Source organism: Botryllus schlosseri, chromosome 15 (assembly GCF_051294905.1).
Source record: "Botryllus schlosseri isolate E-star chromosome 15, Bs_hap1, whole genome shotgun sequence".
Classification (NCBI taxonomy): Eukaryota; Metazoa; Chordata; class Ascidiacea; order Stolidobranchia; family Styelidae; genus Botryllus; species Botryllus schlosseri.
This window is the reverse complement of record NC_137250.1, coordinates 7,680,090-7,694,295: the sequence shown is the minus strand read 5'-3', so window position 1 is coordinate 7,694,295 and position 14,206 is coordinate 7,680,090. Positions and strand designations below refer to the sequence as shown.

At 39.1% G+C, this 14,206-nt stretch overlaps 1 protein-coding gene across 3 annotated transcripts in view; it reads left to right on the top strand.

The window, feature by feature from the left end:
• The window catches only part of LOC145458011 (mannan-binding lectin serine protease 2-like), a 250,177-nt gene that overhangs the window by 172,322 nt on the left and 63,649 nt on the right, over positions 1-14,206 (top strand). The window contains exon 9 of one of the 3 annotated variants that reach the window (XM_080336306.1): positions 12,527-12,641. The exons of the other annotated variants lie outside the window; for them this stretch is intronic. Coding sequence (XP_080192432.1) covers positions 12,527-12,641 — 115 coding nt within the window. The remainder of the gene's footprint in view (positions 1-12,526; positions 12,642-14,206) is intronic. 3 annotated transcript variants of the gene reach the window in all.

Below are 14,206 nucleotides of genomic sequence, written 5' to 3'. Positions count from 1 at the left end.
AAATAGAATAAGTATTAACTCAAATGTTGTCATAAAATCACGTTTCGATTTAGGCTCGGACTTTTAAATTTGAGGGTACATACATATTGCCCGAAAATCTACAGTGTGACTTCTAAATACCTCGTTATAGCGATAAAACATCATATGTAGTTATTACATAAAGATTTTCTGTACGTAGGCATGTTTCATTTGTTTCATTAGTATGCTTGATTATTTTGCTTGATTTGGCTATTGTATCATCGGTCCCCACCCTACGAATTTTATACATGAATCGAAAAAAAGTCCACTCAAGGAAAGTACTGAAAACAATAATAGGTGCCATTATATAGCCTGATACAAGCCTTACACTTCACAATAAAAATGATTGCTGGTTTGTTCGTGTTGAAGGTTACAAAGAAAAATGTATATGTCGATCTAAATTTAGTTTACACCCCCTAAAACAAAAATCATCTGTGAGAGACCCCATAGCTCGCGCACGTCGAATTTTTTTGTATGCGAGGAAAGATTTTGCCAGCATGCAATTGTAGACAAGTTCACGGAGTGTAATCTTGGAATTATCATAGAGAATTTTCAAAGTATTTTCGGTCCCAGTGATCCATCGGTACCACATCTCCCCTATCGGTCTCTCAATCTGGCATCCTCCAAGCCTCATGCCCGATGTAGCGGTGTTCGATCTTGAGCATTCTTATTTTAGGCTTTCTCGCTCTTTTCATTCTCTTCTTTGAATTCGCGATGATCGGGTGTTTCTCTAGGCCTTATTTGTAAGGACGATATAAGCATAGTGACGTAGGGGAGGAGAATCGCAGATAAATCTCCAATGCTTCGGAAATTGCTACTGCCAAAAATCAAACTGGGGCCTTTATACTGTCAATTCCGCTGGAACGCCACCTCCACCACATATGGTAACATTTGGGAAGGCGATGCCAAAACAAAAGGTCATCACCCGGGAAATTTGGTCGTGATGTTGAGGTCTGGTCGAAGGTGTTGACCTTTTTTAGTCACCACCATCAGAACCTGTTAGAACAACGACATGACGAAATTTGATCACCGGTTTTCTTTTTTAATCATCGTCGCGCCTAATTATGCACTCATATGATAGCCTACGTATTGTTCTTTTTTCTTAATTTTCGTGGTATTTCGACACCCATGGTCATTTTACATCCTACCGATGACCATACTTCCGTTCCAAACTATTTGTAGGCCACCACTTACGCAAATCGGATGATGCGGAGGAGACCAGATAACCCTCCAACACTTAGGAAGGGTTGAAGTCGACCTCGGTCGGACGCGTACCCGCCGCCCGTTGGTGTTGTAACGGTCCAACGCAACACTATTCCGCTATCCCCAGCCTACTCGAAGTGATAGGGTCCCGCGAACTATTTTTCCCTTTTAGAGGGTGCCGCGAGGTCCAAAAGGTTGACAGCAGATAGGGCGTGAACGTGAGGTTCACGTTCGCGTTCTGTGTGTAAACGTCATAAATTTAGAGGTCCACGTTCACAAACGAACCTTGGTAGGTTCTGCACTGAGAACCTTTCCATATATTACAATTTTTTCACGTCATTATAACATCTTTGGTTGAAATTAGTTCCATTTCAACTTCATGCCACTCTATGCATAGTGCTGGCAGCATAAAAAGTCAACTCTAAACGAGCATGCACCTTGGCAATCTCATAAATTTTTACTTGCTTGGTCACAAAATTTGCTCGAAATATCCAGCTTTCAGTTTGTGAATTTTTAGTGACTCTATATTGTGAGCTTGACCCGTAATCAAACAGCACCAGGAACGAAATGCGCTACATGTAGGTAGTCAGCGAATGACGCTCAGTCAACCAATCAATGAAATTGATATAAAAAAAGACATCGTTATCGAATGCAAAAAAATCTGGCATGTGTACGGGATCCATCCTGATTTAATATGTTTATTGTATCATAAAAACCAAATCCGTGCGATTGGGTGTCGGCTACTGTATAACTTGTTAATGGGGTAATATCTGTAGCAAATATAGAAACCGGTTTTACACACTGATCAATATCAATGTAGCTATAGCAATATCGTTAGCAATAGTCAGACATCAAATACATTGTCCGGTCTCGCCTAGACCGTTAATGCGTAAGCTTATATTCCCTTGCAAGTCCTCGTCGAAATTGTTTGTAAAGCGACGGAAAATATTGATTTTAAGGGATTATTATACCATTTGATTGTTTCAGTTGATAAATTTGGTGGCGTTAAAGTCAGCATTTATTTCAGCATTGGGGCATAATGTGGCCTGAGTCGTCGCTAGGTATCGTGTAGCCTACATTAATATTTCACTTCACTGAATGTAGGATTGCAATATGAAATCAGTATATTATCAGCAGAATAACATCAATACGGGCGACACGATCCAGAATGCATTTAAACGGAAGATCCGTAGATAACAGAACACAGGGTATAAATACGAAGCACGACGCACGAGGAAATAATGATTGGCGGTAATTACTAATCCTAGACAAATAAGAGACAAACGATACCAACGTAAAATGCACGCACATGACACACACGACGCTGAACCTTTTAGGTTCACATCTTCACTAGTTGAGAACCACTGGGTGTTAAGAAACTGATGTTATTGTGTATGATAGGGTAGATTTTATGAAGGGCATAGTACGGATGGGTTAGTGTTTTGACGTTTGATGTATATGTTGGCAAATATTCAATTTAACCATATATCTAACAGATTACTGAAGGCGGAGAACAGCTTGAACGCTTTTGTGGCAATCCTTCACTGCAGAATTATCCCAGCACTCCACGCATCAATAGCTGGTATTACTCACAGAATAACTCCATCATTGTTCGATTCGTAACAAACTACTCAAACAAAGATATCGCGCCGACTGGATTTTCCGCTCATTTTGTTGAAATTGGTATGAAGGCCCATTATACGAACATTGATGTCTTTATATAGATATACTGTTGGAATTATTCACCTTTGCTAGAATGATTGATGTATTATACAAATCGCCTCTTGCATTACTGATTCCCGGTTCAATGGTTGTTTAGATGATATTGCTCTGGATTCTGCTGATACTCTGCTGATATTCCCTATTTCAATCAATGTTACAATATGTTATCCTCTGATGGGGTGCTTCCAGTTATAGTGCACTTCAACCACTGCGAAAACTATAATGCCGTCTTCTGTGTATCATTGCTAAGGCCCCATATAGGCCTGGCCATTCAACCAACAATTTGCTACTTAAAAGAATCGGTGTCCCAAACGTAAAAGATATGAGGAATCTAGAAATTATCAAGTTTATGTAACAGTTCCATTGCGTCACTACCCCAAAAAATGCAATAACTTCTTCACCTCGGAATCAAAAGCGCATAAGTAGGCCTACAATGTACAACATGCGCGCGTCCTGGTCATTCAGCTGTCGTATGTTCTTTATAACTAAGAACTACAAAAAACATCGATCTATCAACTGGGGAATGCAGACTTGTACAAACTAATCATTTAGTTAGTTGATGCTGAACTAACTAACGGTTTTTCAAGAAATTCTAGTTGTAGTTCTAGTTGCGGAATTTGAAAATTGAGTAGTTCTAGTTCTAGTTCCAGTTGCGGATTTTGAAAATTGAGTAGTTCTAGTTCTTGTTCCAGTTGCACATTTGAAATAAATATAAGTTACCGAACAACTAGAAAACACGTGTCGACGTTTTGCGTGAATTGAGGTACCGGTATTATGTTGAACGATGTTTGTGCAATGTGCAGCCATTGCTCGCTGAGAGCCATCACTGGTAACAGCGCTAGCGCGCGGGTAGATTTTTGGGGTGGTAATCTCTCCCATTTCAAACTCAAAACCCCGTTCTTTTGAAACGTCGATGCAATGACTGATATTACAGATAAAATATAACTTAATATGTGGCCTAGCAGAATGAAATGCAGTTCTGTACGGTTCCTAACCTTTAATGACTTGGGAACCATGTACGTCACCGATTGGCAACAATTTTTCTGAGAATGACAGGCAGGAAATACGTTGGCGAGCTAAGTCAAAAGTTTTCACTATATTCTGCGGTGTATTAATTTCTAATAACTTCTAAATTTAAAGCACTGAGAATTACGTAGTTAACACAAGCTTCTGGATGGATGTGTTACTATTAGGCAATTAGGAAGTTAGAGCTGAAGGAATAAAATAATATTTATCCCACGTAATTATTCAAAACAATGGTAAAAAAAGAAACATTGCTAACTCTTTCTAATCACACCAACCCCTAGACACATCTTTCTATTAAGACACCAAAATGTATGGGATATTACAGCTTGGTCACTATCACGTGCGCTGTGTAGCTTGGTGAAATCGTCGTGTTGTGTTGGTAGTTTCGCTGGCAGGTTTTCCGAATTCGTCTTGTCGCAGCCTCAGTCGAGTTGCTGCGTGCTTATGTCATAATACCGACTTAAATTAACCCATGTTATATCGACTTTATTTTGAGTATAGATTACGCATACGACGAACGTAGGCTACGTAATCACGGTGAACAAATAAACACTAAACAGCTAAACACTACTGGTTCAATTTATATACACTCTACGGCCATGTTTTTAGTTCACATTGAAATGTATAGGCTAATTTAAAATTCCAAGCAACTTTTCACGGTCCGTATTGGGTCCGCAAGCCATAAAATGCCCAGGACTGCCTACGCTAATCCACAAACCTTCAGGGAACCCCCGATTTTCACCAAAAAAAGTCTGAAACATTACACAGTAATATAGTCCTACACATCTAATACGTTACTTACATTGTGCGCCCGAAAACACCGCTCAAGAAACACGTTGTGTTTTAGTTAGTTGCGAATTTCTAAAGGTCGATAGTTCTAGTTCTAGTTCTAGTTGAAGATTTTAAAAAGTGACTAGTTTTAGTTCTAGTTCTAGTTGCGGATTTTGAAAATTGGGTGGTTCTAGTTCTAGTTCTAGTTGCGAGTTTTGAAAATTGAGTAGTTCTAGTTCTAGTTCTAGTTGCGCTTTTTCGAAATCCAGTAGTTTGTACAAGTCTGGTGGAATGGTATTTCGACGGTAATTCGACAGTCATCGAGCATGTCCAATTGTCAATATGCAAGCAGTTCCGCCGAATAAATACTATGGTCATCACTCTAGATTACCAGACCTGAATCAACATTGCCATGCTAAACGTGTCACCTTAATTTTATGGCTTGTACTTTATATATTGTCTTCCATTAATTTTCATTCAGTGTGCATGCCTCTTTTTTATATCGCCTAGGCCCAGATGAGTGTCTGATTTCAAAAAGTACTCCCAGGCAATGTTCCCTCTAATTTTTTACGAGTCTGCGCAAACATGCCAACTCACTGCGCAGGCCCTTGGCCAACTGTGCGCAACCACCCTCCCATAGGGTGATAAAACAAACTGCTGGGGGGCGGAGCCCCCTAGACCCCCCTCGAGCAGTGGCCTTTTCCGGTACTTATCATCTACATTTGGTGGCTGTAATGGTTGTTGTCGCCTGAACGCGCAAAGCGCGAAAAAATTATATGATTCATCATTGCATAGGTCAATATGATCGGGAATTGCATATTTTTATCCTCTCCCTGCTCACATAATTAGATTTACCGGAAAAGCTGATCGAGTGAGGTGTGTTGGAATAGATAGGCCCTCTAAATAATAATAAAACATCTTCGGGCGTAACCGTTGGTATAATGACTTCGTTACATGATGCTATTTTGTGACCTCCTATCAGCTATGTCAAAAGATATTGAAATCGCCGAAACCTGGTAAACTAAAAGACGTACACGATTTCAAATTGGTATTTCTTTACTGGAAATAATGTTTCCTCGATATGGCATTTGTCCTATCGTGGGACTCGGATCGCTAGGACAGGAACATTCGGCGCCCGCCATTTAGGTGCCTATGGACATGGACAATTAAACATGTATGTATTATATCGAAGTTTTCGGTCAGCAGCACGAGGGCAGTCTTTTTCGCCCAGGGTTTTCTCGCTGGTGATCGTTCTGGCGCACTTCGCGGAGTCACATGTTATATAGCCTCTAACTTCATATGTCTTGGAGCGTCAAGGTGCGGTAATGGCCAAGGCCCAAGTGCTCATTCCAATAAATCATGCATATTTTTTGTAGGAAAGGGTACCCAATATTCAAGATATGTGACAATATTAAATTGCGCGTAGCGCGAAAAAAATTCCTGAAAAATTCTAAAAAAATACAACATGATCGATTTATGTTTTTAATGGAATAATTTTGGGCCCCCTTCGAGCCCGGCCCCTCCAATTGGCGCGTTTGGAGTATGGCAGTTACGGTCCCGAGTAAATCTTACGCAATGTTCATGCTACCGTGTTAAACCATGGTATTTCGCCATTCCCAGAAAATAATGCGCTATTGAAATGATATCAGTGTCGCTCGTGGTTTTCGATTTATTTTTCGAAAGCAAGTTATTATAAAGTCTCGGAATTCAATCATCTAACGTATAATGAATGTTATTTATTTGTCGGAAGCAAGTTATTCAATACATATTGCTAAATACACAAAAGTCTAGTAATTTAATCATCTAACGTATAATGAATGTTATTTATTTCTCGGAAGCAAGTTATTCAACACATATTGCTAAATACACATGGAAAATCGGTGTTGAAATTCACAAAACATTATTGAAAATGGACGTGGCAATTAGGATGACGTGCCATTCTCTGATTGGCGGGCGTATAAGGTCGATGAGGTTGCGAGGTGTACGTGATTGTAAATTCTCATTTCTTCACGGAACGCAGTATTTACCTTTGCGGGCCGCACTTGTACCTCAGTTTCAGACTTCAGTGATAACACTATTTCGCCCTGGCAATGTTCCATCTAATTTTTCACGAGTCTGCGCGCCTGCGTGGTCCACTGGACAACAGTGCGCAACGACTAAAAAAAACATCACTTCGGATTTTTTGTGCGCAGCTCAGATTTTCTGTGCGCAGAGACCGTTTCAGCACTGCGCATTTGCGCACGTGCGCAGCTTAGAGGGAACATTGCTCCCAGGTCCTTCCGACACCTTCCTATCTTATCACTGTATCGCAATCTTTGGTGTCTTGAAAGGATAAAATTATGTACAATGAATTGAACTCAACTAAACTGCTTATCATTCACGGAGGAAAATATTACAAATATTAAAACAACTTCTTCAACTGTTTCAGACATCGATGAGTGCGATATACTGGATTATAAGCGGCGGACTATAATTGAGGATCGTACCGAGCTCATAACATGCAACCACTTCTGCATCAACGTTCCCGGATCTTACTACTGCGACTGCAGGGTGGGCTTCGAGTTGGCTCCGAATAAACACACTTGCGTTGGTATGCGGGTCACGTTCATTTATAAAAATTTCCGTGACAAACCCAGTAACCATTTTAAACAAGAGCCTTGTTTTAAACATGTTTGTTTCAAATCGATTTTTGTTTTGAATGCAACCCTAAACATATTTGATTTGATATGAACTGAATTTAATTTCTGTTTTATTTTTTCCGATTAAATTCCTATGTTTTTGCAAATTCAAAAAAGAAGTGTGTAGTCATAATTCTAATTCTAATCTAATTTAGAAAAGCTGAAAATTTTCATGTTCTCCAACTCTGTGAACTTGAAACTGGTATGGATATTTTTCTTCTTCCTAATTTACCGTTCTTTTGGTTACAATGAAGTTCATGCTGTATTTATCTATTTCAGCAAAATTATGTGAAAATCAACATCTCACGGACTTGGAGGGAGAGATAACAAGTCCCGATTATCCGCTTCCGTACGGTAAACTTTCCAACTGCCAATGGGATATAAACGTGAGTTTCATTGTAAATAATGGCACAACTATGAACCCCGTTACCCATCTGCATTCTGTTATTTACCGAGTTTTGCAGTTTTTATGTTTTGTAAAAGTATTTAGTCGTAACAGATATAAATATTTCTTCACATCTGTCAACACGTAGCGCTCTCACTGAAATTGCTTTCATTGCAACATCCATTAAACCCGAAGACTTTTTGGGTGCCTCTTGTCCAGAGCAATCGTATCACATAACAGTCAAAATCACAGACCATGGAATTTGCATTGTAACAATGGTAACAACGAACTTTGAACTATAACAGTGGTTCCCCACTCGACGATTTTGAGAAACGAGGGACGAAAATACCGAGGAGCGAACATGTTAGAACGTCCAGTGAGATATATTTAATTAACAAGGCCAAAGGTATATGACGCAAAAGTTGACTAAAAAAGGTCAACTCGACATAATGTAGACACGGAAACCGGCTTTACAACAACTTACTCGGAAAAATGAACTTTGTTTATAGTCAATTAACCACCGATGAGAGTTAGGTGAATAAATTTCCCGTTTATAGGTCCACTATTACGGATAGGGGAGATGTGGTACCGATGGATCAAAAATTGGAAAATGATCGCTGGCCCCAAAATGTTCAGCCGAAAACACCAGATCTTTTGCTGGCTCAGCACTTTGATACAAGCTCTACCTATCGCGCACATATACATGAATATCCGTCTTTTCAAAAAATATTCATGGAAGTTCAAAATTTGATGCTCGAACGTGTCATCGGTCCCCACCCGGTGGGTCCAATGGCACACGACCCGGGGACCTATGACACATATACCCTAAAAAACTTAAACGTGACAACTTTACTTGCTCAGTATTATAATCTAAGCTACAGCAAGCCAAATAAGAATGTTTGGTCGCAACCGTCAAAAATTAGAATGAATATTAACTCAAATGTTGTCATAAAATCACGTTTCGATTTAGGCTCGAACTTATAAATTTGAGGGTACATACATATTGCCCGAAAATCGACAGTGTGACTTCCAAATACCTCGTTATAGCGATAAAACATCATATGCAATTATTACATAAAGATTTTCTGTACGTAGGCATGTTTCACTTGTTTCATGATCAGTATGCTTGATTATTTTGCTTGATTTGGCTATTGTATCATCGGTCCCCACCCTACGAATTTTATACATGAATCGAAAAAATTCCACCCAAGGAAGGTACTGAAAAAATCATAGGTGCCATTATATAGCCTGATACAAGCCCTACACTTCACAATAAAAATGATTGCTGCTTTTTTCGTGTTGAAGGTAACAAAGAAAAATGTATATGTCGATTTAAATTTAGTTTACACCCCCCAAAACAAAAAACATCTGTGAGAGACCCCATAGCTCGCGCACGTCGGATTTCTTTGTATGTGAGGAAAGATTTTGCCAGCATGCAACTGTAGCCAAGTTCACGGAGTGTAATCATGGAATTATCATAGAGAATTTTCAAAGTATTTTCGGTCCCAGTGATCCATCGGTACCACATCTCCCCTACATTTTGACAAGATAACGTAATGGTTAAGCGTTCGACTTCTAGATCCGTATAGGTCGTGACTTCAATCCCCGGCCGGGTCAGACGAAAGACCTGATTAGTAAGAATAGTAACACAGGTTGGGAACCACTGAACTATAGGGTATTATGGTGGCTATGCAGAATGTAAATAAACCGTCGATTTACACCAAAACGGACTAATAGTAAATCTGTAAGTTATTAAAAATCTCGTTTGTTTAGATAAAATTGGCCAGGTCAACTGAATAATTGTGGATTCTAACACTTTTAAATGAAGATCTGCCTCCGGCGATGGCAGGGAAAATGTCATCCTCTTAGTTCTATGCATAAGAGAGGTTCTCACTTAAATACTGACTCATCGCGGAAATGTATATGCCTGAAAATCGTCGTACGATTCTGTTTTGGCAGCTTGCTGGCACTGAAATACAATATCTGTCTATGTTAGCACTTCGGTTACGATGATGTCATTATATTTATTGGTTAGGCTACTGCATATAAGCCCAACCGAATATATGCATATTTTTGTGCAGGTACCGAAAGGATTTTCAATCAGCATTACATTTTCTGAGCCTTTTGACATTGAAGAACACGTAGACGACGGTTGTGTGTATGATATGCTCAGTGTGAGTATTCCAATGCACAGTAGGCTACTGAGGCCGATCACGAATTTTTACCAATGTCACTATTCACGATATACAGATTATATGATTTCTCGTTTTCTCAATAACGTAAATGCATGATGCACATGTGGTTATGGTTTTGGAGTCATATATAAATCTATGTCGAATTTTATTACACAAGTTAGAATCCTTGAAACATTATTTTGATCGCTGTCTTATTCCCACAACATTCTCCTTGCCTATTCGTGATCTGTAATGTAGCCTACCATATGTTTAACAATTATAACGAGGCAATTTCTTTTACCAAAACAACGGAAGATTGTGACCTAAAAAATCAAAATTTTGACATTTGTTGACCTTAAAAAACTTGATTTGGCCAAATTTTGACCTAACGTATGCAAATTAGGTGTTTTCTCATATAATGTTAGAATTGTACTACTTCTTTTCATTTCTGGTACGAAGTCGTTCGGCCTGAAAAAACTTTTTTGACCCAAAAACTGACAATTGTTTTCATGAAAAAGCTTGATTTTAACGAAATCTTGCCCAATGAAGAATTCCAGTAGTTACATCACGTATTATGGTAGAAATAATTAAAATCTGTTGTAGTACAACGAAAGATACTTTCCTACATTCTCGGGTATAGAAAGTGTCCGTCCTTACTAAGTAGCTTGCCAAGAATGGGGAAAGAACGTTCAACAGCAGCAGTTGTTGGCTGACAACACTGAAGTTGTGCGTGCGTACACTGCTGGTGACACCGTGTTGCTTCATTCTGACAATGGTGTCTACATCACAATTTTTCATAATGCGCTTCTTGGTATAAGAACTGTGCAATGCCCACGCAGTCTTGCTTCAGTTAGGATATTGCGGTACGTTGAGCATAACACCATGTCAACCTATTTGTTTAATTGAATGTTTATGATTCGCAATGAGCAGACAATGGGCCGTCTACAACGATAGGCCTAAGGTAGGCTACGAACTGTAAAATGTCAAATGATAAGTTCTCCGACAGTGCAAAATCTACAATACAAACGAAATGCAGGTTGTAAAAATTTTTTGACTTTGTTTACAATTTTGACATATGTGGACCTAATTTTGATTTTTTTTGACATGTCAAAAAAATTGAACCAATTATAACAATTTGCAGTAACGGCGACACCAATAAATTCATCAATAATACTTATAAAATGCCGGGTGCTTTTAATTATAAAGAACGTAGATACTGAATATCAAAGCCATATGGGTTGTATGCGTAGCATGCGAATAGCCTATATAAAAATAACTTCTAATTATATATATCCAGAGTAGGCCAAGGCCAATTACAAAATGCTTTAGGTGAATATTGAGTTACGTTTGTCTTGTTATCCTCCTAATAAAGTGCATCGTACTCTGCGTGTGAGGTTACTTAGGAGCATGATTTATTTGATTCAAAGTTTTCACCTATCTCCGATCCACCGTTATTTTATATTTGTGATATGTCCAAGATACAAACAGTAACCAATTGATCTACAATCGCCCCTAACAATCCGCCCTCTTATCGCCCGTACAGATCCAGTATAAGGATAACTCTGAAACATACTGTGGCACCATTCCGCCGCATACCAATCGCACCTGGGATCTCAACACAAGGAACGTGGCAGTCCGGTTTCAATCTGACCTCTCCGTGGAAAGAACCGGATTCCGTTTTCACTACAACACCAGTCGTAAGATATCACACTGTACGCCGGGCTACTCAACTATACAACTGAGTTATAAACGTTTAAGATTTGCATAGATCCATTTTGAATCTCATGAAATAATTTGCAGTCATACAAATGCAACTATATACAAAATCCAGTAAAGCGGTAATAGCGCACAGAAATAAAAGCTATCGTATATATCGTTCTGTTATTCCCAGTTAGTAGGGGACTGGGCATTTATTTATTTCTTACTGGTTCTTTAAATCTTGGTTCTAAAGTGGTGAGAGTGAGTTGAGGACGGTGGTGAAGGTTTTGACTGGTCACGCAGATGCGAAATCTATTTTTTATGAAGTTGAAAATGCTGGCAGAACATCTAAACAGAATGAATAAAATACCACACTTTATTTTGTAAATCATCGATGATGGATTTTGTTTTGTTAAAATATATAAATACCGAGACAGACGAGCTTTGGATTAAACAAACTCGCATTCGGATTGCCGTCTGCCAGTTGAGTAGCCCTGTCGTAGTCAATTTATGAAACTAGGATGAGGATTCGAAGAGCGCAAAATAATTTCAATGTGTTGTGTAATTATGTCGAGTTGTATACAACACCTTTTCGTTGTTCAGGGATAAGATGTCTGAGACAGTTGCGATCACCAACAAACGGAACTATCACGTCAACTAATGACAAAGGCTACTACGAATTCGAGGATGTTGTGACATTCGCTTGCGACCTTGGATTTGACATACACGGCCACCACCGAACTGTATGCGACAACGCAGGCGTATGGACGCACGAGGAGCCGACATGTCAAAGTATGAAAGTAGAATTGTGATTTCTTTACGATGTAAAGTAACACATTTTGAAACTTCAGTAATATCGTGCGGATATCCCGACTATTTGACTGCAGTAGAGTATTCTCATATCGTGGACTTTGCTGAAAAGGAATTTACTTATTTGGAGAAAGTTACAGTGCGATGCAATCAGTGGTAACTTGTTTTCACTACCTACAGCAGAGGTCTCAAACTCAAATGTGCTCGCGGGCCAATTTTCCAGTTTTGACGACGCCGCGGGCCGCAGCATTTATAGGAATATTTTATGTCTTTCCAAGTAGGCCTTATTTGGCGGGAATGAATTGTCCTATTGAAAGTAAGCCGATCCAGCAGACTGACAGTAAACACACACCATCAAAATGTGATTTACTCTTGTATCAATTTAGGACTGGCACGAAAAGAATCATCACATTTATAACTATTTAAATAGAATTGTTGTTGTACTTGATATGTATCAATTATAAGATATAATAATGATAATAATAATAACACATAGTTACCTAGCGGTGACCTAAAATGAGCTTTTATCCTCAACCAGCTCGCACGAGATCCCAGCCTGGTTCACACAAGGGATCACCTATCTTATTCCAAAAAATGAAAACACCAGGGACCCCAAGAACTACAGGCCAATAACATGCCTGACAACCATGTACAAAACACTGACCAAAATCCTGGCAAAACGAAGCTACAAACACCTAGAAAATCTTCTACCGCCTGAACAGAAAGGTTGCAAGGAAGGCGCCCTTGGCTGTAAGGACCACCTGCTCCTTGACAAAACCATTCTTGAAAACTGCAAGAGGAGACACACTAACCTCAGCATGGCATGGATAGACTACAAAAAAGCTTTCGATTCAGTCCCTCGCACGTGGATACTGAAAACAATGCGTATGTACAAAATGAATCCGATCATCATCAGATTTATTGAAAATTCAATGAAAAATTGGCATACAAAACTGTTGATCAAACATGACCAAGGTGAAACAGAAACCTGTACAATTCAGATATGCAATGGTATCTTCCAAGGCGACTCATTCTCACCACTTCTATTCTGCCTCAGCTTAGCTCCACTCAGTGAGTTGCTGAGAAAAAATGAAACAGGATACGTGATGAAAAAAGCAGCAAGTTCTGAAGGTCAAAAGATTCATCACCTTTTGTTCATGGATGATCTGAAACTGTATGCGAAATCCGATACGGACCTGAATAACCAAATGAAAATTGTTCATGAGTTTTCGGAAGATATAAAAATGAAATTTGGCTTGGATAAATGCTCAAAACTTACCATACGACGTGGAAGAGCCACCAGCACTGGCGACATGAACTTCAAAATGGACGAAACCATAACAGAATTGAATGCTGAAGATCACTATAAATATCTAGGGATCTGTGAAAGCGACAACATTAAACATGCTGTAATGAAATCAAGTCTAAAAAAGAATACATTAGCAGGCTCAAATCAATTCTCAAAACTGAACTCAATTCCAAAAACAAAATCAATGCCATAAACAGTCTTGCAGTGCCTGTCTTGAGATATAGCTTTGGTGTGGTGAACTGGCGCAAAGATGAAATTAAAAAATTGGACACAAAGACGAGAAAACTGATGACAATGCACCACATGCATCACCCAAAATCTGATACACAAAGACTGTGCATCCCCAGAAAAAAAGGTGGTCGAGGACTACAAGAAATTGAACAAACTTTCAAAACAGAAATCATTGGCTTGT